At 34.9% G+C, this 22773-nt stretch overlaps 1 protein-coding gene across 6 annotated transcripts in view; it reads right to left on the bottom strand.

The window, feature by feature from the left end:
• The window catches only part of ZNF521 (zinc finger protein 521), a 294182-nt gene that overhangs the window by 133513 nt on the left and 137896 nt on the right, over positions 1-22773 (bottom strand). For 4 of the 6 annotated variants that reach the window (XM_035270773.3, XM_035270771.3, XM_054244075.2 and 1 more), the window contains one exon: positions 165-249. In XM_035270773.3, coding sequence (XP_035126664.1) covers positions 165-249 — 85 coding nt within the window. The remainder of the gene's footprint in view (positions 1-164; positions 250-22773) is intronic. The other 2 variants (XM_078347914.1, XM_078347913.1) reach the window with 1 other exon arrangement.

Below are 22773 nucleotides of genomic sequence, written 5' to 3' on the forward strand. Positions count from 1 at the left end.
TGCTAATACCTTATCAGGACTAATAATGGAAATAAAAAAAAATCAATCATGCTGAGGAAAACCATTGATGGTTGAACAATTAATTCATCTTTAACTCTGCTTAATGATGATATACACAAGTAGAAGAAACATCTTTCTGTAATAAGGTTTAGAGTGTCACTCACCAATCATGTGATTTGCAACATGAACCTGAATATCCCACTCATTGTAGAAAACCATCTGACACTTGATGCATTGATAGGTCTTCTTCTGAGAAAACAAGTATAAACAGAGTTACTTAGACACATGGACTTTTCATTGTTTCTTTGTTTTAAAAACACATTTTTCTGAGATGCTGGTCTTACTAACGTTGCTGACCAACACACTGAACTACAGGGCCAATTCCTTACTTAGACCTACGGCTTGATCCCAATACTGTATTTTCAGTTGCAGACATTTAGAAGAAACAGAAGCACATAATTATGGCATAATATATTTTAAAGATCTCTAAACTCAATAACAAAATGTTTTCGAAACCAGAAGTATTACAGAAATGCAGTTTTTAAAAAACAGAAGTATTAAAAAAAATCTACAGAGTTTCGGAAACCAGTGTCTTTGAAGATCAGGCACAAATTCATGCCGGCCAAAATAACTGGGGTGTTGCTTCTAGATATCCATAAGTAAAATGGCTAATAAGTTAAGATTCACGAATTCTAGCTAAAATATTTAGAGACTGTAATTTTTAGCTAAATTCTACAATTTAAATGATGTTTTAGAAGTGGCTAAGTGCTAGCATTTAAATATATACTTCATCCTATAAAAAATATCATAATGAAAATTCTAACACTATTTTATCATCTTACAAAACAGTCCTGTGAAGTAGATAGAGCAAGATTTTTATTATAATTCTTATAGCATAAATGAAGAAACAGAGGCCAAGAGAAATAGAAAGATTTGCCTAATGTCACTGTGCTGTACAGCTGGGAAGAGAAATACGTTCTTTCAATTCTAAATGCTAGTAGGCTCTCTTATTTATGAATCATAATGCAGCCATTACGATTTTACATCTTCATTATTAAGTTCTAGTACTTATTAGATGAACCCAATAAATAGAGTATTAGTTGTGTTTTCCAGAACACATACTTACATAAATTCCTTTTTGATGAAACAATATTTGTAATTAAAAACCATGTTGGAATACAAAATAAACCATTATGAAAATACTCCACTTTTAAAATTTCTCAAACATAAGAAAATTACATTTGTAAAAATCACATAAATGACATTTTCTTATAAGCATTTTTTACAGAATTATTGTTTCATTTGAAGTCATCTAAAATTGTTTTACTAATGGTGTTAATAAGGAAGTACCAGCCTGTAAATTACAATTAATTTTAAGGAACTGAGGTTCTTTAGAACTTAACAGAATCAAAGTTAAGCACAAACATTTAGCATAATTCATTTGAGATTTAAAATTACAAATGGCATTAATATAATTTTTTCCTAATTATTGTAATTTAACATAATATTTTCTTCCACAACAGTGGACAATATTCCTTGTGAACTACAGAAGTACAGGCATATTTCCATTGGAAGCCGTCTAAATAATCTGACAGTCTTTGTACATTAGGCATCTCACAAACTGAATGTGCTGAATCTAAATCTAACACGGACTTCAAACACCCTGACAATCACCAAGGAAGATTTACTACATTGAGCTGTTTACAAGATGCTTTTGATGATGACATATAGAGCAACATGTGTTACGTAAATAACATCTATCCCTTTTTTAACAATATTTCCCTTTAGAACTAGTTAGAAAATATTTCTTACTCCCTGATGACCTACATTATATATTGTTTATTAGCATACTTCTAGCATTATTCCTGATATGTGACCTTGCTGAAAAACAAAGAAACATAAACTTAATGGCTAGTCTTTTCTCTTGTTAGCACAGTAAAACATACAATATGTCGAAAACTGTCTCCAAAAATGATGACTGATGAATATGTTGGCAGAATATACCAGGGCTTTTTTTCCTAGTCTAATAATAAAGAATAAAATCACTTGAAAAGCCAAAATAATAAAATACCAGCACTTACTACTATCTTCAAAATGAACTGACACATGTAAGTTTTCTTTTATTATTGAATGAAAATGCTTTTGCCACTACTAATAATTCAAGTATTAATTCTCTCCACTCAAAACAGTGTCTAAAATGCTATATTTTTTATTAACAAAGCCATAGTCTTATCTATAAGCTCCTAAATTTATGGCTAGATAAGAATTTATTGTGATCAAAAACAATGAACCATGATTTTAAAATACTGAAGCTTGAACTCTGCTTCACCATATTTTTTCCGTTTCCCCAATACAAAGCAATAATATGCAAACTGGGATGTGTTAAGGGTTTTCTTTTTAAAGCCATGATGTAAAATTCATGTTTACCCTCAATTTTTAAAATGGTAATGTTAAATGACCTTTCAAGCATCTCTCATTATAATTATAGATTCTTCACAAAATATTTGAGAGACCTCTGTACACCTGTCACCATCTTTAAATACATGGATTATAACCTCTCAACAGTGTCAGCCTTGGGGAACTCATTCCCTTGTTGGTAAATTTACTGCACCTCTGTATGGCTAGAATTATGAGAGAATTCTTCCTGATTCTAGACCCAAATCTGCTTTTCTGCTACTTTCACCCATTGGCCCTAACTCTAAGTTCTGGTGCTACAAAGAAGAGGCTGAATCCATTGTCTAATATGACAATTACATTAGCCCCTTTTCAGACTGAACATATGGGCACAATGTAAGAAATACTTGGAATAACCTCCCATCCTGGTTACCTACCTCCAAGTCAATGTTTTAAGAAATAGAACTCCAAACGAAGCTTGATACTCCAGGTATGATCTGACCCTTGCAGAGTACATAAGGACTGTCACCTCCCTTAGGACAATTACTTACATTTATATAAAAGACAACAAAAAAAGTCAAGTGAGATAATTTCTTTTAAAAGCAGATAAAAGTAGAAACAGAACTTCCATTGTTTGGGCCCCAGATTGGCCTTTATCAACGCTTAAGTTGTCAATTTACTTGAAATGCTAATTTAGTACATTTTTAAAAGAGACTTTTTTTTTCATTAGCCTTTTTAAATGTGCTACTTGGGAGTGGGATTGTCATTTCCTGATTGTTCTCTTTTGTTTTCTGATACTGATAGATGTAATTATCAAGGATACAACTTTTTCTCAGCACCTCATTATTTTTGATTGATTTTGAGAACAATTTAAATGTGCCTTTTTGACATTCTTGTTTTCAGTTACACTCTGGTTAAAGTACTCAGAGACTTTTTAAAAAGAACATCTCATAAATTAAAAAAAATGATTGGAGATGCTTAATAATATGTAGTTTTTAAAAATTATTCTAATTAACCATCTTCCCCTCCATTCCATCCATTAGGACGTAGACTCCACATTTAGTCTTATCAAATTTTAAAAAGTAAATTAAAATAATAATTATTAAAACTTATACTTTGTAGAAATCAAACTGCTTTGATTTCTTTTAACAAAATACTGAATGGATTAAAAATATCAGTGCATACAGTAATCCTCAAAAACAGAAAAGAAAAAAAATTAAGTTGCTACCATTGGAGGTGACTATTACATCAATTTCTTTTTCTGAAAATTGGCAATGAAAGGGTCAGAAGCACCTTGCATTTTCTAGGAGGAAGTGTAGGTCGTGCCTACTTGATGAGTGAAAGCTTTTCTTTATAGAAGAATGACAGCAGAAGGGATGATAAAATTAGATATTCGCCATTTTGCAATGCCAAATAAAATGGTTCAGGATAATCATTAATGGATGCTGAAACTAGTAGAGGAAAGGTTATTCTGAGATACTCAAATTTCATCCTGTGATCACTGCAAAGAGAAAGATTTATCTTTACAATAAATTTAGCTGATGGTAATCACTCTCAGACTATTTAGCTTAATATCACTAAGAATGGAAGTGACCTGACACTGCATGCCTCTTTATGAGTTGCAATATGAAATATATATCACCAATATAGGATCTTATCTAAAAAGGGTACTTGAATCTAATTAAGTCTTTAGGCTCAACAATCCGGTTTTCAGTAAATACAGGGATAGGGGAACAAATATTACTATAAAAATGCAAATCCAGAATATTCTTTCAGAGAAATGGCCTGTTGTCTTTGAAAAGGGGAACAACTATTACTATAAGGGGGAGAAAACCTTCAAATCCAGAATATTCTTCAGAAGAAATGGCCTATCGTCATGGGAAAAAAATGGAGAGATCAAAGAGACTGAAAAAGACTTAAGTAAATGTAATGTGTGGGTCCTGATTTGGGGGAGGAGGGAGGAAACAGCTATAAAAAGGCTTTTGAGGCAATTGAGAATAATTTAGATTTCAATCTCACTATCAGCTGATATTAGATGCTATTGGTAAGTTACTGTTACCTTTTCTAGATGTGATAATGGTATTGGGGTCATGTGGATTATTGTTTTAACACAGATCTAATGTATAAACTTTAAGAAGTCAGGAACCATAGCTCACATTCATTTGTATAATAAAATAATAATAATTTTATAAATTGTTTCATATAGTCTATAAAAAACTTGTATTTAAAAAAATCCCTTGAAACAATCCTGTAAGAGTAGATAAAGGAGGGATTATTATCCTCATTGATGGATTAATTAAGTGACTTGGCAACAGTCATAAAGGTTGTTAACACCGTAACCAAGACAGGATTCTACTGTCTTTCATACACTGGACTTTAACACAGTTAATACTCTGGTCATTCGCAGGTACATTTATAATTACATTTTAGGTGCATTTCAAAAGAAGGCTCTCCATATAATTACGTAGTGCTTTGGTCTTTGACAATGCCAGGAATGGTAGGAAAAGTAACTTATGAGAGTGAAGGAACTGTCTGTAGCCATGTTAGCCATAGGCTCCCAGTCTCAGACCCTTGACTAAGATTCACAGAATAGAGTTGGCTCTTCAAATTCCCTTAGTCTATTTCAAGATTTTCCCTTTGTCCTCAATGTTCCGCAGTGTTTTGTTGTGTTTTAAACTGTACATTTATGTTTATTTGTCTTGCTCAATATAAAAATAATACCAATTTGAGATCTCATATATGTTCTCATTTCTTAAAATTTTCAGTGATTAAAATCACTCAGTTATTAAGTCTGTTTAAGATACTCTCCATTCACTTCTATCAGGATCCTTATTAGACACAAATTGGAGCCTCTCAGTCTATCCTACATGTATTTTAACTGCTCTTTCATTTATATGTTAAGAATCCATTTGTTTCCTCATGTTCTGATCTGGATCATCTTCTCTGTACTCTCATAAAACACTGATTCTCTCTTCACTACTGACCAGTCCAGAGTTTTATCCTATCTAGGAAAGCTTTTATTTAAAATGACTATTTTTCATTTCCAACATTTCTAGTTTTAAACATTCAAGTGCTCTTGTTTTACTTCTGCTTAGATTTGCTTCATAATTTGTCACTCTTTTCAGTGGAAATTATACTTTCATTTATCTTTCTGAGCTTTTAAACATAGTTATTTCAAAGTCTTTGTCAGACTGTTCAAAATAATTAATTTCTTCTTGTTCTCTTGGCTGAAAGCCTATTTGTAGTGATTTTTTTTTCTATGTGCTCATTAACCCCTTTTCAGTTGATTTCCTGTTGGTTCTACTAGGGCATCCCAGTCTACTGTACCCAAGCTGGGTCTCAGAGGGGCATTTCCTGTCTATCTGCTGTGCTGCAGGGATAGCAGGTAAACCACATTGCAAGGTAAACCACAAAGGCAACACATGGCTAATTCAGTTTTATGTCACAAAACTGTATCTTTCTTCCTACTCCTCCGCTCCTCCAGGTAAGAAACCTAGTTCCTGGTAGTGGTCAACAAAACTATTTTTTCTCAGTCTCTTGCTGTGAACAAGAAAGTTCCTCCCAAGCCCTGCTTCATATAGTGGGTGTGGATTTGTCCCATAGGCATTAAACCCTAATTACCACTTTCTATTGCTGGAAAATGTTTAGCAGACCCCTGGCTTTAGCCTTAATAATCATTTGGTTTCCTTGCTGGGTTTCTAGATCTCAAAGATGAAGAATTGTTTTGGACTTGACTGAATCCACTTGTTTTTCTATCTTTATATTTTATCTATCATTGCTATATGTTTGGAACATCAAAGCCAAAGTTACAGAGCCATTTTTCCAGATGTCCCATAGCTCTCAGCTCCCTCTAATTCAAGCCTTTAAGGAAGGACCAGTGTCAGTTTTGGTCACAACCCTGAAATCAGGATATTGTACAATGATGCCATAAAGTATTCATCCCAAATATATCCAGCATTCTTAGTAGGAAAGAATCTTTGAATTTTCTTTCTGTAACACTTACTAGCTGTATAGCTAGTTATGTGACAAATCATTAAATGACTCTGAGTTTCCTTCTCTGCAAATGAAAAAATAATCAAACTTACCGAGTTGATATGAAAAGTGAGAATTATATAAAAATGCTTGGTATCATGCCTACCATGTAGCACGCCAGCAATAAATAGTAAATTTTAATGCTTACTTATTTACTAAAGATACTATTTACTGCCTGTATTACTCTACTTGCCAGATTATTATGGGGACAGAATAAAATACGATATAAACTCTCTGGCACAACAAAGATGCTTGTCAAAGGTTAGTAGTTTTCACCTTTTTAAGTGGACTTTGGAACCACTTTAAAATTTCTTTCAACTCAAATCCACTAATTTAAATTTCATGACAATTAACAAAGGTTAAACAAATGTTTATTAGATAAAGCTTTAAAGATTAGTTGGCCCTCCATATTTGTGGATTTTGCATCTATAATCAACCTCTGGTTGAAAAATTTGAAAAAATAATACTGTAATACCATAAGACAAATCAAATAAAAAAACCAATACATTATGACAGCTATTTACATAGCATTTATATTGTATTCAGCATCACAAGTAATCTAGAGATCATTTAAGTATATGGGAGCATGTAGGTGTTTTTATAAGGGACTTGAGCATCCACATGATGCTCCGTCATGGAACCAATCCCCCATGGATGCCAAGAGACAACTAATAACACCGAGAAAATCACACATTGGTGACAAGATTGGGAGTATGGGAAGGGAGAAGAGGTAAGAACATGTAAAAAGGTTCAAGCTAGCTATAATGAAAAGGCTGTTTTCAAGGACTATAGCAATATATATTATCATTCCAAGAATGAATATATTAATTACAAATGCAATATATATTTTGGAGCAGTAGCACCAGGACTTTGTTGGCAAGCAAATGGATACTCTATGTGAGTGAAAGCAATAAGCCAGCAGCTTTCCACAAATGCTCAATAACTCAGACATTCTACTAATTTAGCCTAGTCATTTTCTAAGTAATTCTGAATTTGTAAGAAAATAAGTCACTGAAGAAAGAGGAAGAAAATGGTAGAAATGTAATGAAAGCCACTACTGATGAAAAGCCCAAATAGCTCATTGAAAAATAAATGTATCAATATTCTAATTTGTATTCTTGTGATAGTTAAAAGGATACTATTGTCTTACAGTGGTGGTTAATGTCCTGAGATAAAATCCATGTGATACTTTACATGATGCCTGGCACATGGCAACACCTCAACAACCAAGAGATATTAACTATGATTCCTAAGCTCAAGGCATTACAATATAACTGGGGAAATAAAATACACAAACTTTAAACAGTTTTAAGTATTCTGTCTAAATGACATGGTAAAGTAGTTCAGGACCAAGTGCCTACTTTGGTGTATTGCAAAGAGAAGACAGAAGGTGTCAGAGAGTGACAGATTAATATGGTCCGTAAGAGTTAGAAAAAACTCCCTGGGAGAGACAGGACTTGATCTAAGGTCCAAAATGGGAATAATTTTCTTGGGTTTGAAACTGTTACAAGTCCTGGTGTTGTGGCTCCTGCCTATAATCCTAGCATTTTTGGAGACAGAGGTGACAGGATCACTTGAATCCAGGAATTTTTGAGACTAGTCTGGGCAATACATGTAGCCAAGACCCCATCTCCACAACAAATTTAAAAATTAGGTGTAGTAGCTTGCACCTGTAGTTCTATGTACTTGGGATACTGAGTCAGGAGGATAACTAGAGCCCAGGAGTTTGATGCTGCAGAGCTGTGGCCATGCCACTGCACTCCAGCCTGGAGGAGAGACTGAGTGAGACCTCATCTACTACATGCCAACCAAGTTGCTCACAGTTGGTGGGGAATAAGGACGACAATTCAGAATAGAACCAGGGTTAAAGAAGATTGCTTCTGGCCAACTGACTGAACAGGAAAAAAAAAGAAAAAGGAAAAGACCTAGTTGATAACGAACCTGGACACAGATACTTTAATGAGAGAGTTGCAATTTTTATAGTACCAGGGAGAAAATAATATTTATTTAAGCATATTTATTGATATTGTTTGGATATTTGTCTCTTCCAAAGCTCATGTTGAATTGTAATTCCCAATGCTGAAAGTGACCCCTGGTGGGAGGTATTTGGGTCATGGAGGTGTATCTCTCATGGCTTGGTGCTGTCTCTGCAACAGTGAGTGAGTTCCCATGAGATCTGGTCACTTAAAAGTGTGTGCCACCTCCCCGCCACTCTCTCTTGCTCCCATTCATCCCATGGGGATGTTCCTGCTTTCCTTGCTGCATAAGTAAAAGCTCCATGAGGCTTCTCAAGAAGTGGAGCAGGTGCCAGTGCTGCAGAACTTTGGGTCAATTACGCCACTTTTCAAATTACCCAGTCTCAAGTATTTATTTATAGCAATGCAAGAATGACCTAATAAAAAAATTTTTTTAACAAATAAAACCCTAAACTCCATGAAGATATAAATTTAAGCTACTACTAAGTTTGTAATCAAGGAGCAAAAAAGTTGAGCAATTTTTAAAATCTTTTATTGAATTCTCTTTAAATATTAGATAAAATAGTATTAAAATATTTATTGGCTGGGCATGGTGGCTCACGCCTGTAATCCTAGCACTTGGGAAGCCAAGGTAGCGCATCACCTGAGGTTGGGAGTTCGAGAACAGCCTGACCAACATGGCGAAATCCTGTCTCTACCAAAAATACAAAATTAGCGGGGCACAGTGGTGCATGCCAATAATCCCAGCTACTTGGGAGGCTGAGGCAGGAGAATCACTTGAACCCAGGAGGCGGAGGTTGTGGTGGGCCAAGATCATGCCATTGGACTCTAGCCTGGGCAACAAGAGCAAAACTCCATCTCAAAAAAACAATTTATTTTCAAAGATATCCCCAGTAGTCAAAACCCAGGAAACAATTGAGTGGAGTCTTCAGAAAAATCTGACAAGTATGCATTAAAAAAACAAAACTCAGTGTTAAAGTTGGGGTCACTTCCATGGATCCTACCAAACACATCTTGTGGAAGGAATTTACTACCTTGAAGCTCATGAATAAAGAGTAATTTTGTTTCTAAGAATAATGTTTAAGTTTAAAGTTAATAAAAAACAACAAATAATTTAAGTTCAAAATTGTTTCCTAACAAATTTCCTTCAAAATTTGTCTTTCTACACACTTGAAATTGATATCTTAAATTAGACACTGAAAAAACTGTGTGTGAGTTTCCCAGGGAGAGAGAAGCTTTATTAGGCTTACTCTCCTCATTCACATTTTAGAGTCTCTTCCAAGGCACCCAACTCATGTCCGTCCCTATATAGTCCACTGAGACCTTCCAGGGAAGGTATCTGCATCTAGATGATCTCAATGTTATGGGTTCAGGGGCTGTTTATTTCTATGCCATAAAAAATTTTACCTGAATAAAATCTCCTAGAGTGTTGTCCACAGAGTAGGCAGTCAATACACTTTGTTTCCTGACCGCTGAATGGACAATCTAATGAGTCATTCTATATCCATCACCTACATTCATAAGGTACTACCTAAGATTGGTCTATTTCTTGCCTGCAAAACTCCCTACCACCTTACACAGCACCAGAAATCAGTGAATTGGAAGATGATGACTAACACAGACTAAACTGATGCTGTAGTGAAAGTTAAAAAAAAATCACCAGAGCATGTGCTAATTTTTTTTTAGCTAGGACAACGAATTTGTCTCTTGTTACTCATGGCTATAATAATTTGTTAGTTCCTATTTGAAGAGATTTATAATTCATAGTAAATTCTAGGTAACTTCTTACATTGACTGTTTTGTAAATGTTCATATCATTCAAGAAAGGTAAGACATTGAAGGTGGGAGAACATGGGTTTAAATAATCACTCTTTAGAAACATAAACCTGAGAAGGAAAAGAGAAGTCAAAATCTGGAGTTACACAAAATTAGGGCCTATTTTCCTCATCAATTATTCTGATCATCTGTTTGTTTACATTAAAAAGTATTGAAACTTCCTTTTTGTTTCACTGTTACCAAAATAAGGAGCTATGGCCAGTAGATATCAAGGATGGACGGGTTGGAGAGGTGAAGGAGTAGTAACAGTAAGTGCACTGTATCACCATTAAATCGCATCATGTACCCAGACAGACCCCATCCAGAAGGCTGGTAGTATGACTTGTAATCCCATTTTTATTCTGCATGAAAAAAAATTTGTCAGGCAGAATAAAGTATTTTAGAATTCATTAAGAAAGACTTTCCTAAGTATATAGTTTCTGTCCTAAAAACAAGTTAACTTAAATAGGTTCATTAACTCTTTATTAGCACTTGGTATCATTTAATAAAAAGTCATCATAAATTTCAAAAGGATAACAAAGATAAAACTTTTTATCTCATTTTAAATAATGAGTTTATTTCAATTCTCTTATCATTTATTTATAAAGTGCATCAGAATTATTTAAATAAAACTGATCTATCTCCTAAACCGCTATAAGTTCTTTAAGGCTAGGTAGAAGGCTCTGTCTTTTTTTTTTTTTGTATTTGTTTGTATTCTGTTTTTTTTGAGACAGTCTTGCTGCATCACCTAGGCTAGAGTGCAATGGTAAGAACTTGGCTCTCTGCAACCTCTGGCTCCTGGGCTTAAGCGAGTCTCCTGCCTCAGCCTCCCAAGTAGATGAGACTACAGGCATGAGCCACCATGCCCAACTAATTTTTTTTGTATTTTTAGTAGAGACGGGGTTTCGCTATATTGGCCAGGATGGTCTCGAACTCCTGGCCTCAAGTGATTGGCCCACCTCAGCCTCCCAAAGTGCTGGGATTACAGGCTTGAGCTATCCGCCTGGTCCATTTTGTATCTATTGCAATACATAATTAGTTACACATAACACATTAATATGTAAATGACTCATACCTGTTCACTATGCAATAAAAATCTTTGCTTCCTTCTACTTCTCTTTAGATGAAGGCTCCCGTTGAGTCCTGGTCATTCTCCTTTGTTTATATCTCTAATGTATCCTTCCAGCTAGTCTTCTGTCAAAGAAATACTTCCTGTTCTGGTGGTTTTGTGTCTTACCTATAAAATGTGGTTTGTCTTATACTAGGTCATTTCATTTACCGACGTATATGCCCAAATTACCTTGGTCCTTTATAATTTTTATCGTCACTGAGATATTTTAATGCACGCCTCCCTTCTCTTAGCAGTTCTTACTTTCTCTCTTTCTCCTTATTCTCATTCCGGGTTTGCCTTCTCTCATCCATCCCTTCCATTTGAGCAGCTTTCCTACTGAGGCATGTCAGACCACCCTTCTCTTCTCCTTCAAATTACTTCTAAAACCCACCTGCTTCAAAAAGCTTACTAGCAATTACACCCACACAATGCCGTGGGTGCTGACTTTATTATTCCTGTTGTTTGTACTCTTAGTATTAGGATCGAGGTGTGTTTCTTTCACTTTACCTATTCTAGAACATGCTGTGTAGTTACAATGTATATAAATGTGCAAGTGGTAGGGTTCTTTTAACCCCTTGATTTAACTAAAATTATCTGGATTTTTCAAAATCTTCTCCATTCATTATTCCAAAAAATATCTTTTTGAAAAACAGGAAAAAATGCCCCCATATTCTTTGCATTTCCAAACATAACAGGACAAGCTTATATAGAGTATTGTGGAATTTTAGGATTGAAAGGGACAAGTTCATCTATTTCAGATTTCCTCGCAGACAATTAAACTGAGGTCCAGAGAGATGGAGTGACCTTGCCCATGACTCACAGAAAGTGACCAGCCTAGCAAGCCTAGGACCCCAGACTGCCATGAATACATCCACATGTACATGGTGTGGTGGCTCATTTACTAAAAGGGAGCTGCTATTGCCACCTTGGCTACCTGTGATACTTGCAATTCATCAGGGCTCTTTGGGGCAAAGGACTCCAGGACTGACTCTCCAGTACCACCTCTCATTACCAGTTCTTGCTACTAACCACTGCCTTCCTGGAGAGTTTTCATTTCCCAGTGTATACTTTCTGCACAGAATGCGCTGTATTATAGTCAAAGGTTTCCTGTCACTTAAGGAGCAAGGTCTTAGTGTTCTGTTAAGCTCTCACACTCAGCCCACTGCCTGACAGAGAGCACTTGTGAAAGGGTGCATCAACTATGCAGAAGTGAACTGATGTGATCTTTTTATATGTACGCCTAAAAGTAAACGTTGTCAGAATATCATGTCGGAGGGAACCAGACTGCTGTCATCACACACACCTAGATTCTGCATCATACAACCAGGTATAAACTCTTAGTCCCCCTTCAGATTATGCCAGAAAGATTAAACTGCAGCACTGAAGAATTTATGCATAATCATGATTTATAATATATTGTATAAAGCTAAAAATTCTCCAAATGAAACAATGTCTAAGAATATAATCTGGAAAAATATGGGGCCCTTTCCTGACCAGGGGCTTCTGCTCCTTGAGAACATTCTTCCACAGCATAGAATATGAAAGGGGAGAAGTGTTAAGGAAAGAATAATATCAAATTTGACATCTTGCAAGGCAAGCACCGTGATTTTTTTTTTTTTAATTTTCTTTAGAAATCCAGGTGACAAACCAGTCATTTAAGAGACATTTTGGGACATCACTGTTGAAGAGCCTCACTAGACATTTAAGCATAGTCCTATTTCTAATCCTGCCAGCTCTTCACAGTCTTAATACAGGAGTCACTAATTGAAGATACATTTGCTTTTTACACGTTTTTTTCTTTTTTTTTTTTTGAGACAAAGTTTCACTCTTGTTGCCCAGGCTGGAGTGCAATGGCACGATCTTGGCTCACTGCAACCTCTGACCCCTGGGTTCAAGTAATTCTCCTGCGTCAGCCTCCAAAGTAGCTGGGATTACAGGCATGTGTCACCATGCCTGGCTAATTTTGTATCGGTTTCTTTACTGAGAGAAACATGGAACAACCACCATGTTTGCCTTTTGTGCCCAACGTCTATGAACAATGCTTGCCACACATTTGAAACTCAATTAATTGCTGAATAAATGAATGAATGAACTAGGCTCAAATTAATCTAAACAGCATTAAATTTGGTATAACAAAATAATATCAATCTAGACCCAATTATGGCATTGAAAGAATCTGTTTTCCATCAAAACTATTAATTTTCTAGTCCTAGTTAAGTATAGATTTTAAACTTAGGGGGTTTCCTGCCAGTTTTTCAGCTACCTTATCTGGTCATTTAGTTTTCCTTCCCTCTCTCCCTTCAACCCACCTTTCTTTTTGCCTTTCTTCTGTGTCTCCATTTTCTCTTTCTTTTTTAAAAAGAATGACCTTTATCAAACATATGGTCACTGCTTATAATTAAATTATCAATTTCTAGATATTTATCAATAGCTTTTTTGATATTATTTTGTTATACCAAATTCAAAACATTTCAAACCGACTTGTGACACTGCTTACATTAATTTAAGTCTAGTTCATTCATTCATTTATTCCCCATACTCACCTCAGCCTCCTGAGTAGCTGGACTACTGGCCACGCCACACACCATTGAACCCAATAAGTTTCTTTAAATTTTCAGTAGAGATGAAGTCTTGCTATGTTGCTTGGAGCATATCAATAGCTTTTAATACTGCTCATTTTTGCTTCCTTACTGCCTAAGCCGAATTTAAATGTAAAATTCCAAAGAAAATCCTTAAGATCTATCTTAAAATGAATATGTTAACATCAAACCATATCAAGTTAGGCTTAACAATACCATTTCAATTTCTAAATCGTGGCTTATGTTTGCATTGAAGTATCTCTCAACCACTTACTTTTTAAAAAATGTAAGTTTCTATTCTTAAAATAAATCAAGAGGTGGCCTAGTGCGGTGGCTCAAGAGGTCAGGATATCGAAACCATCCTGGCCATGGTGAAAATCCGTCTCTACTAAAATAGAAAAAATTAGATGGGTGTGGTGGTGCACACCTTTAGTCCCAGCTACTCTGGAAGCTGAAGCAGGGGAATCACTTGAATCTGGGAGACAACGGTAGCAGTGAGCCAAGACTGTGCCACTGCACTCCAGCCTGGCGAAAGAACAAGACTCGGTCTCAAAAAAAAAAAAAAAATGTCAAGAGGTGATACATCTAAATTACAAATCATGGCCAAAAAAAAAGAGACAATTTTCACTGTTTCCCCCTCAGAATGTAAATACTGTGCATGTGATTCATACAGACATCGCCAGTGGATTTTAGGCAAATAACAGCCCTTTCAAATTAACTGCTTCTCAAACTATTCATTTGTTTCCTAGGATTAGAGGGGAAAAGCCTTATTTTGGTATTCACTTACTAAACCTTTCATGCCCAATTTTTACTTGACTGAAATGTTATTTCTCCAAGATTTTGTTAACTCCCTTGTAATCCAATACTGTTGAACATTTTTCCTTTCTTAACTGTGATTACATTTGCCACCTATGTGCTCATTCATTTATATGCTTTTCTACCTTTTATATGTGTTGTTTCCGGATACTCTCTCTGATCTCAAATAAAGTAACATTTTATCTCTGTGGTCTTTACATTCTTTTTGCTCCTTGATTTTCATTGCCTCTAAGTTTTATTTTTAAGACTTAATTATGCTTTTCCACTTTAGCAACTTTGTGGAAATATAATTCCTCATTTAGATGCATTTTGACTGAATAAGCAATAGTCCTAGCATTAAATAATTCTACATTATAATAACATATTAAGAAACATTATATAAATAAATTATGTGTACATACACAGTAGGGATATGTGTAGATTACATACTATATAAATGCTACAGTTGTAACCCGCTTCATGTTTAGCAAGACCTTTCAGAGACTGTACCATCTGCTTTTCATGATACCTTATATAGAGGGTAAAGTATGTTGAATGCCCATTTTAGCAATAGGATACTGAAGCTTAGGAAGGACTGGCTGAGATCACACAGGTGGCTCTGTCAACTGCTACATGAACTCGTTTTTTTCCCTAAGTACAATCTTTCCTTCTACTATATTATGCTGCATATCCTTAAACTCCCCATACCCACAGGAGCAATCTCCCTAGAAGAAAAAATTTACAGAGTTAAAGACTTGCTTATGTAATACAATGTTTAATTCAATAAAATAAATTATTTGCCTTGATATGGGGATTTTTAGAGGACTTCACCTGCCACTCAAGCTCTTTATGACGTGAAGTGCATAGTATATTACATACTTACGAGGTGTCTACTGTTGCTTTTATGTGTGGCTCTGAGAACTTGTACCATTATTTAGTTTTTACAAAAATGCTTTGTTTCATTTTCCAAATGTTTTAATTACTAGGCTCCAATTATTTATAAGTGTTTACGAAGAACTAGGGCATACAAGTAACTCCTCTGAGACCCATGGAGACTACCAAGCCAAAGTCCAGCCTCTGCCCCTCTCTCCAGCTCTCTGACCTCCTCTCCCAACACTGTGTCCCCTGCTCCAGGCATACTATTTCCCTGTTCTCACGTAAGCTTGCCAGACATACATAGAGGAGAAAGACATGTATCCAAATAACTACATTTGTATAAAGCTCCTCCTCTTACAAACCTGGTAGCTAATGCCTTGTACATGACAGGAATTAATAAATATGTTATCACAAATTGAAGTACAAGATGAGGAATAAAAAGGTTCATGCTAAGTACTGACCTTCCCCAAAGTGTGAGATATGTACCCCATTAAAGTTAATGCATGGATACTCCTCTAATTACAATAATGAAAGAAAAAAGATCAACTGAGATGCTAATATGTCTTTAATACCTCCACAACACTTGATAAACTTATTTGTAGCAATGAACAGGTTTTAGGCTCAGAGCGGTTTGTGGGTATGAATACATGGCTAGAAATTTTAAAACACTATTTTGTATTCATTCTTCTATTTATGGTGAATGATACTGATTATATACTTAGGGTTTTGAGTTTTTGAGGGTTTTTGTTTTTATGTTAGAGATTAAATGCTTATAGAGCATTGATAACGCAGGTAATATATAAAAAATTACTATTAATCACCTGTATGCCTAGACTCCTGCATAGCTTCCTATGCAGCCCTCCCACACAATCCATTACTCTTTGTCTGAATTTGCATTATTCCATATTAATAATGAGAATAAATATTTTCATATGTTCACTGAGCCATCATGCTTCCTATCTATGACATTCCTGTTCCTGTTAATTTCCCATTTTTTTATTTGGTGTTTTGCATTGTTATTTCTAGCTGTCTCTTAAACAGTTTTGAAAACTATTAATTTTTCTAGTTATATTATATGTGTTATAAATGTGTTTTATAATCCGGTAGCTTTTGTTTTTACTCCCTGTATGATAACTTTTGGCAAACAAATTATTTTTAATGTTGCTGAACATATTTATTTGTGAATTATATTGTGTGTTCTTGTTTACAAAATCATTCCCTTACTGAAGGTGATAATATTCTTCTATTTTTCTAAGAGGTTTATAGTTTTGCCTTTCACACATCTGTCTTTAAACCACCTGGAACTAATTTTTATACATGTCAGTAGAGATTCAATTTTATTTTTATTTTATTTCATACAGATAATGAGTTGAAGACTCTATCCGTTTCCCCACTAATGTGCAAAGGCAGTTCTATTCTAGATGGAGTTTTATACATGTAATATCTTTTTTGGAGAAATTTCTGTGTGGTTCTTTGGACCAACACTGCCTCATAATCCTAATTACTGCAGATTTATTATAAATTGACTAGATAATGGGACAAATATTTTCCCTGTCTATTCTTTTGCTTCAAGATTATCTTTGTCATGTGATTTTCATTCTTCTATACACGTTTTGAAATCTGCTTATCAAGTTCCAAAAAATAAAAATATGAAAAAATTTATTTTAGTAGTCAGGCATGGTGGCTCACGCCTGTAATTTCAGCACTTTGGGAGGCCATGGCGGCGGATCAGGAGGTCAGGAGTTTGAGACTAGCCTGGCCAACATAGTGAAACCCCATCTCTACTAAAAATACAGAAATTAGCCAGGCATGATGGCATGTGCCTGTGGTCCCAGCTACTCAGGAGGCTGAGGCAGGATAATTACTTGAACCTGGCAGGCAGAGATTGTGGTGAGCCATGATCGCACCACTGCACTCCAGATTGGGCAAAAGAGTGAGACCCTGTCTCAAATGTATATATAAAATATATACATAATATATTTATGTTTATATATATGTATTATATATTATTATATATAATATATATAAAATATATATAAATATAGATATATAATACATATACATATAAGTTTTCATTGGAATAACACTGAATCTATAGATCAATTTAGAGATAATTGACAGACTTACAGTATTGAGTCTTCCATCCATGAAAAAGTTATATCTGATCATTTATTCAGGTCTTTTAAAATATTTCACTAATGTTTTATCATTCTTTTCCATAAATGACAATATATTTTATAAGATTGTTTCTAACTTTTTCTGTCTATCATAAATGGGATTATTTTAAAACATGTATTTTCTGGGTTTTGAATAAAAATCCAGTTGACTTAAATGTGTTGATTTGGTATCCAGCAACTTTGCTAAAGTTTACTTGTAATAATTTGTCATTAGACTCTTCGGGTATTGTTTTACAAGCAAACATATTACCTGTATATGACAATATAATCTGTATATTTTCAATTTTTGGCTACCTTTTTTTTAATACTCAAATTCATTCTGATTTTATCTTACCTTGTTGGCTACGTCACTCACCATGCCTTATTAGTAATTTTAAAATATTAATTTCATCAAAATTTCCCCATTAACTATATTGTAAGTATAATATAGTTATAACATATATAATTATAATATAGTTACATTATATTATAAAAAATAAAATAGTTATATATAACATAACTATTATATATTATTTATAATTTTTGCTTAAGATAATATTTTAGGTGGGCACAGTGGCTCAAGCCTCCCAGAACTTTGGGAGGCTGAAGCAGGCAGATCACAAGGTCAGGAGTTCAAGACCAGCCTGATCAACATGGTGAAACCCTGTCTCTATTTAAAAAAAACACAAAAATTAGCCAGGCAGGGTAGTGCACACCCGTAATCCCAGACCCGGGAGGTGGAGGTTGCAGTGAGCCAAGATTGCGCCACTCACTGTACTCTAGCTTCGGAGACAGAACGAGACTCCTTCTCAAAAAAAAAAAAAAAAAAAGTATTTTAAACAGTTTTTATTAGGGCAAGGGAATTCCTGCCTATTCTTACTTTAGTGTCTTTTTAAATCATGAAAGTATGTTACAGTTTTTCCATTGACTTTTAAGATAAAAGTATAATTTATGTATTTTAATCTGCTAATGTGGTAAATTAATTGATTTCCTAATATTGAACCCACCTTGCATTCTTGTGATAAACCTATTTCAATCATAATACATTCTCATCACAGATTTAACTACTAATACTTTGTTCAAAAATTTAAAATGTAGAATCATGAATAAAATTGGCCTAGATTTCTCTTTTTCAGTATTTTTGTCTGGTTTTGATATCAGGATCATACCAGATTCATTAAATAAAAGAAGGTATTTTCTCTTTTTGTATTTTCAGGCACATTTTTGAAATTACGTGTATTCTTAGAGGGACTCATTTTGAAAGCCACCTGAGCCTAATAGCATCTTCGGAGAAAAGATTTTCAACAATGTATTAAACTCTTTAATGTTTATTGAATCATTATACTTCTTTTTTTCTCTTGAGCCATTGTTGGTAACAAATTATTCTAAGATTGTTTCTATATAATATAACTTAAATTCTCTACTATTTGCATAAAATTACTCATAGTATTCTTTTTTCTTTTTTTATCTTTATTTGGCTTTTTTTGTAAAATTTTATTGGGAAATGGCATTACATAAACTGTAGTAATCCTAACTATACTGCCTGGTGAAATTTCAGATATTATGCACCAGTGTAACCAACACATAGAGAAGATATGAAACACGTCCATCATCCAGGAAATGCCTTGCTTTTCCTTCCCTGTCGATGGCATCCCAGAAGTAACCAATCTGACTTTGATTATCTTGATTAGTTTTGTCCATTCTTAAATTTTACATAAATGAAGTCATTTTGCTCCTCATTCTCTCAAAATATTGCATTCGTTTTTATAGTCATTTTGATATGTGTAATGTTTCTCCTATTAGCCTTTTAATTTCTGCAAGTATAAAGTAAGGCTCCCCTTTTCATTATTAATATTATTTACCTCTGGTTCTGTTTCCTGATTAATCTCACCAAAAGCTTGTAAATTCTGACAGTCTTTTCAGAAAACTAACTTTTTACTTTGTTGGCCTTCCTGTTGTTCACTGTTGCTTTGTTTACTATTTCATTACTTTTGCTCTTAGCTTTATTGCTTTCTTTCTTTCTACGTTTTATGAGTTTATTTTATTGTACTGTTCTTAAGGTCTTTAGTTGATACATCTCAGTGATAGTATGCTTTCCTTATTTTCTAATGTATATTTTTATTTTCTAGCAACTTTCCCTCTAAGTGGGGCATTTAGTTATATCTCAAAACTTTTGAAATGTATTTATCCTTTAGTTTTTAGCATTTGTAATTTCTATTTTTATGCCTTCTTTGTTCAATGCATGTTTTAAACCTTAAAATGTATGGTTTGTAAGATCCCTTTTTCAATTATAACTTACTTGTATTCTAGTGAGAGAACGTGATTTGTGTGATTGTCAGGTTTTAAGTTTGTTGAGATAAGCTTTATGATAGGAAGCATGTGAAGGAGACCAGCTGAGATTTAATATAGTTTGGCCTGGAGACAGGATGCAGGAGATGCAGATAGAAGAGAAATTACAGAAGAATAACCAGTAGCACCTGGGGAGTTATTGCCCTAACAGGTTAGGAGAACAGGAATCGTATAGGAAACAAAGTTTCAGGCAGGAATGACCAGGAGGAAGATAAAACACTGACCAAAATGGGAGAAACATGAAATTATAGTTAGAGTTGATTAAAGGGCTAGCAGAAGCTTCAACTGGTAATGTGAAAATCTAAGATGGGAGTTCAACAGAGGTTGAGAACTGAAGCTTCATATTTGCTTATCTGTATGGGATAATAATGAGGTAATAGGAAACAGGGATTCCTATTTCAGAATAGAAAAGCAGATTAAGAATAGAACCTTTAGAAACATGCACATTTAAAAGGTAATAAAGCATGAAAAGGTTTTTAAAAAGTATAAATAAGGGGAACCAACTATTCAGCCTTTTTTAAAAGCCTTTGGCAGCCGGGGGCGGTGGCTCACGCCTGTAATCCCAGCACTTTGGGAGGCTGAGGTGGGTGGATCATGAGGTCAAGAGATCTAGACCATCCTGGTCAACATGGTGAAACTTCGTCTCTACTAAAAATACAAAAAATTAGCTGGGCATGGTGGCGTGTGCCTGTTATCCCAGCTACTCAGGAGGCTGAGGCAGGAGAATTGCCTGAACCCAGGAGGCGGAGGTTGCGGTGAGTGGAGATGGCGCCATTGCACTCCAGCCTGGGTAACAAGAGCAAAACTCCGTCTCAAAAAAAAAAAAAAAAAAAGCCTTTGGCAAGATTCTTATAATTAGGCTGTTAAATTTCTAATACAAAGAACATTTGTACTAGAAAACTACATCTACATCGTGTGGTAGGTAGAGCAACACCATAATAAGAGATCCAGAGATCTAGAATATAGCTTTCACTTTTCTTTCATCATTTAAAATCATCTTGACTAGATATTTACTAATTTTCATCTTGACAAAATCTCAGTCAAAAATGTGAAATGTTCTTCCTAGACAGTTCTATGATGACACAGGATGATTCCAAACTCTTTTGGCCTAGTACCAAAGGGACAAACATTATTATGTGCAATTAGAAATTTGAAATACAAAAACAATCCTATTTTTGAATTTTGTAAGTTCTAAAAAGTCACTGTAATCATATGAAAAACATCAACAAAAGGACTAGAACTGGAAGTAGGTACAGAAAATCTAGGAATGGTAGATGCCGCAAATGCAACAATGGGAGCAATGATCAAAACCAGATGATCACAGAGCTGTGTACAAAGCATGGATGCAAGGCACCTGCTCCCACATTCCACAGCCTGCTACTGATGCCAGGGCTGCTGACTCCCTGGCTCTATTACTCTGTAGATGGCAAAAAATATTGAATACAACAACAACAATATAGACTGGACTTGGCAGAGTAATTCACTGTATTTCAAGAACATCTTGGATTTTATCAATTTATTTGGTCCTGTAAATTTTCTACTTAATTTTTAAAATACCGTCTCTTTAGAGGGAGCTTAACCCATTTAGTTTTTGCTCTTTGCATATTTAACTTAGCAAAACTTAGTATCATCAATTTGAAATTTGAAAACTTTAAAATATTTTTTATCAATCTATTGTTTTTCAGCCTTATATGGAAACTTTGATGAACAGAACAATACAAAAAAGAACTCCAGAACTTAAGTAGGTTCTAAATTGTCATCATATACATTTCCATTTTCCATACAAGAACCATAAAGAAATAGTATTGATTCTAAGACACTTAAAACAGATCTTCATATTAAAGATGAATTTTGGATTGTTACAAACTTGAAGCCTTTTAGTGTATTTTAATATTTTTAGATCAAACCTAACTTTAAAATAGTTTTGGGCAAAATGACCAATATCCGTATGTATTAGTAACTAGCTGTACCTGAAAATAAAGTATACACTATATTTTTTTACTCTGAAGTACTTACACTATATTCATTTGTTCAACCAACATTTACTGAGCCCTTATGATAAGCTGATGGGCATTCAGAGATAAGAAAGGAGAAGAAGGAAATAAGGCTTTATTTCTTGATACAGCGTGTCACTCTGTTGCTCAGGCTGGAGTACAACGATGCTATCACTGCTCACTGCAGCCTTGAACTCCTGGGCTCAAGCAATCCTCCCACTTCAGCCTCCTGTGTAGCTAGAACTACAGGTGTGCACCGCCACACCTGACTAATGTTTCATTTCTATGGAGACAAGATCTTGCTCTGTTGGCCAAGCTGGTCTCAAACCCCTGGCCTCAAATGATCCTCCCACCTCAGTCTCCAAAAGTGCTGGGATTATAGGTGTGAGCCATCATGCCTAGCCCAGTGAACAAATAATGACAATTTTTAAAAGAAAATCCTAAGGGGGAGACCACCTTTGATAAGATTTTCAGGAAGGCCCACCTGACAGATAAGAAAGCCAGTGGAACAGATAGGCTGCTTGGGGAGAGTAGCTCAGGTGATAAAGTGGGAAAGCAGCACATGTTCAGGACCTGGGCAGAGTAAAGAAGAAAGAGTCACCAGAAGGAAGTGAGAACAGTCTGCCACGGCCAGAGAGCCTATGACCTTGTAAGCTGGTGAGGTGTTGGGGTTCATCTGAGAAAGTGGGAAGCCAC

This window comes from Callithrix jacchus, chromosome 13 (genome assembly GCF_049354715.1).
Source record: "Callithrix jacchus isolate 240 chromosome 13, calJac240_pri, whole genome shotgun sequence".
NCBI lineage: Eukaryota > Metazoa > Chordata > Mammalia > Primates > Cebidae > Callithrix > Callithrix jacchus.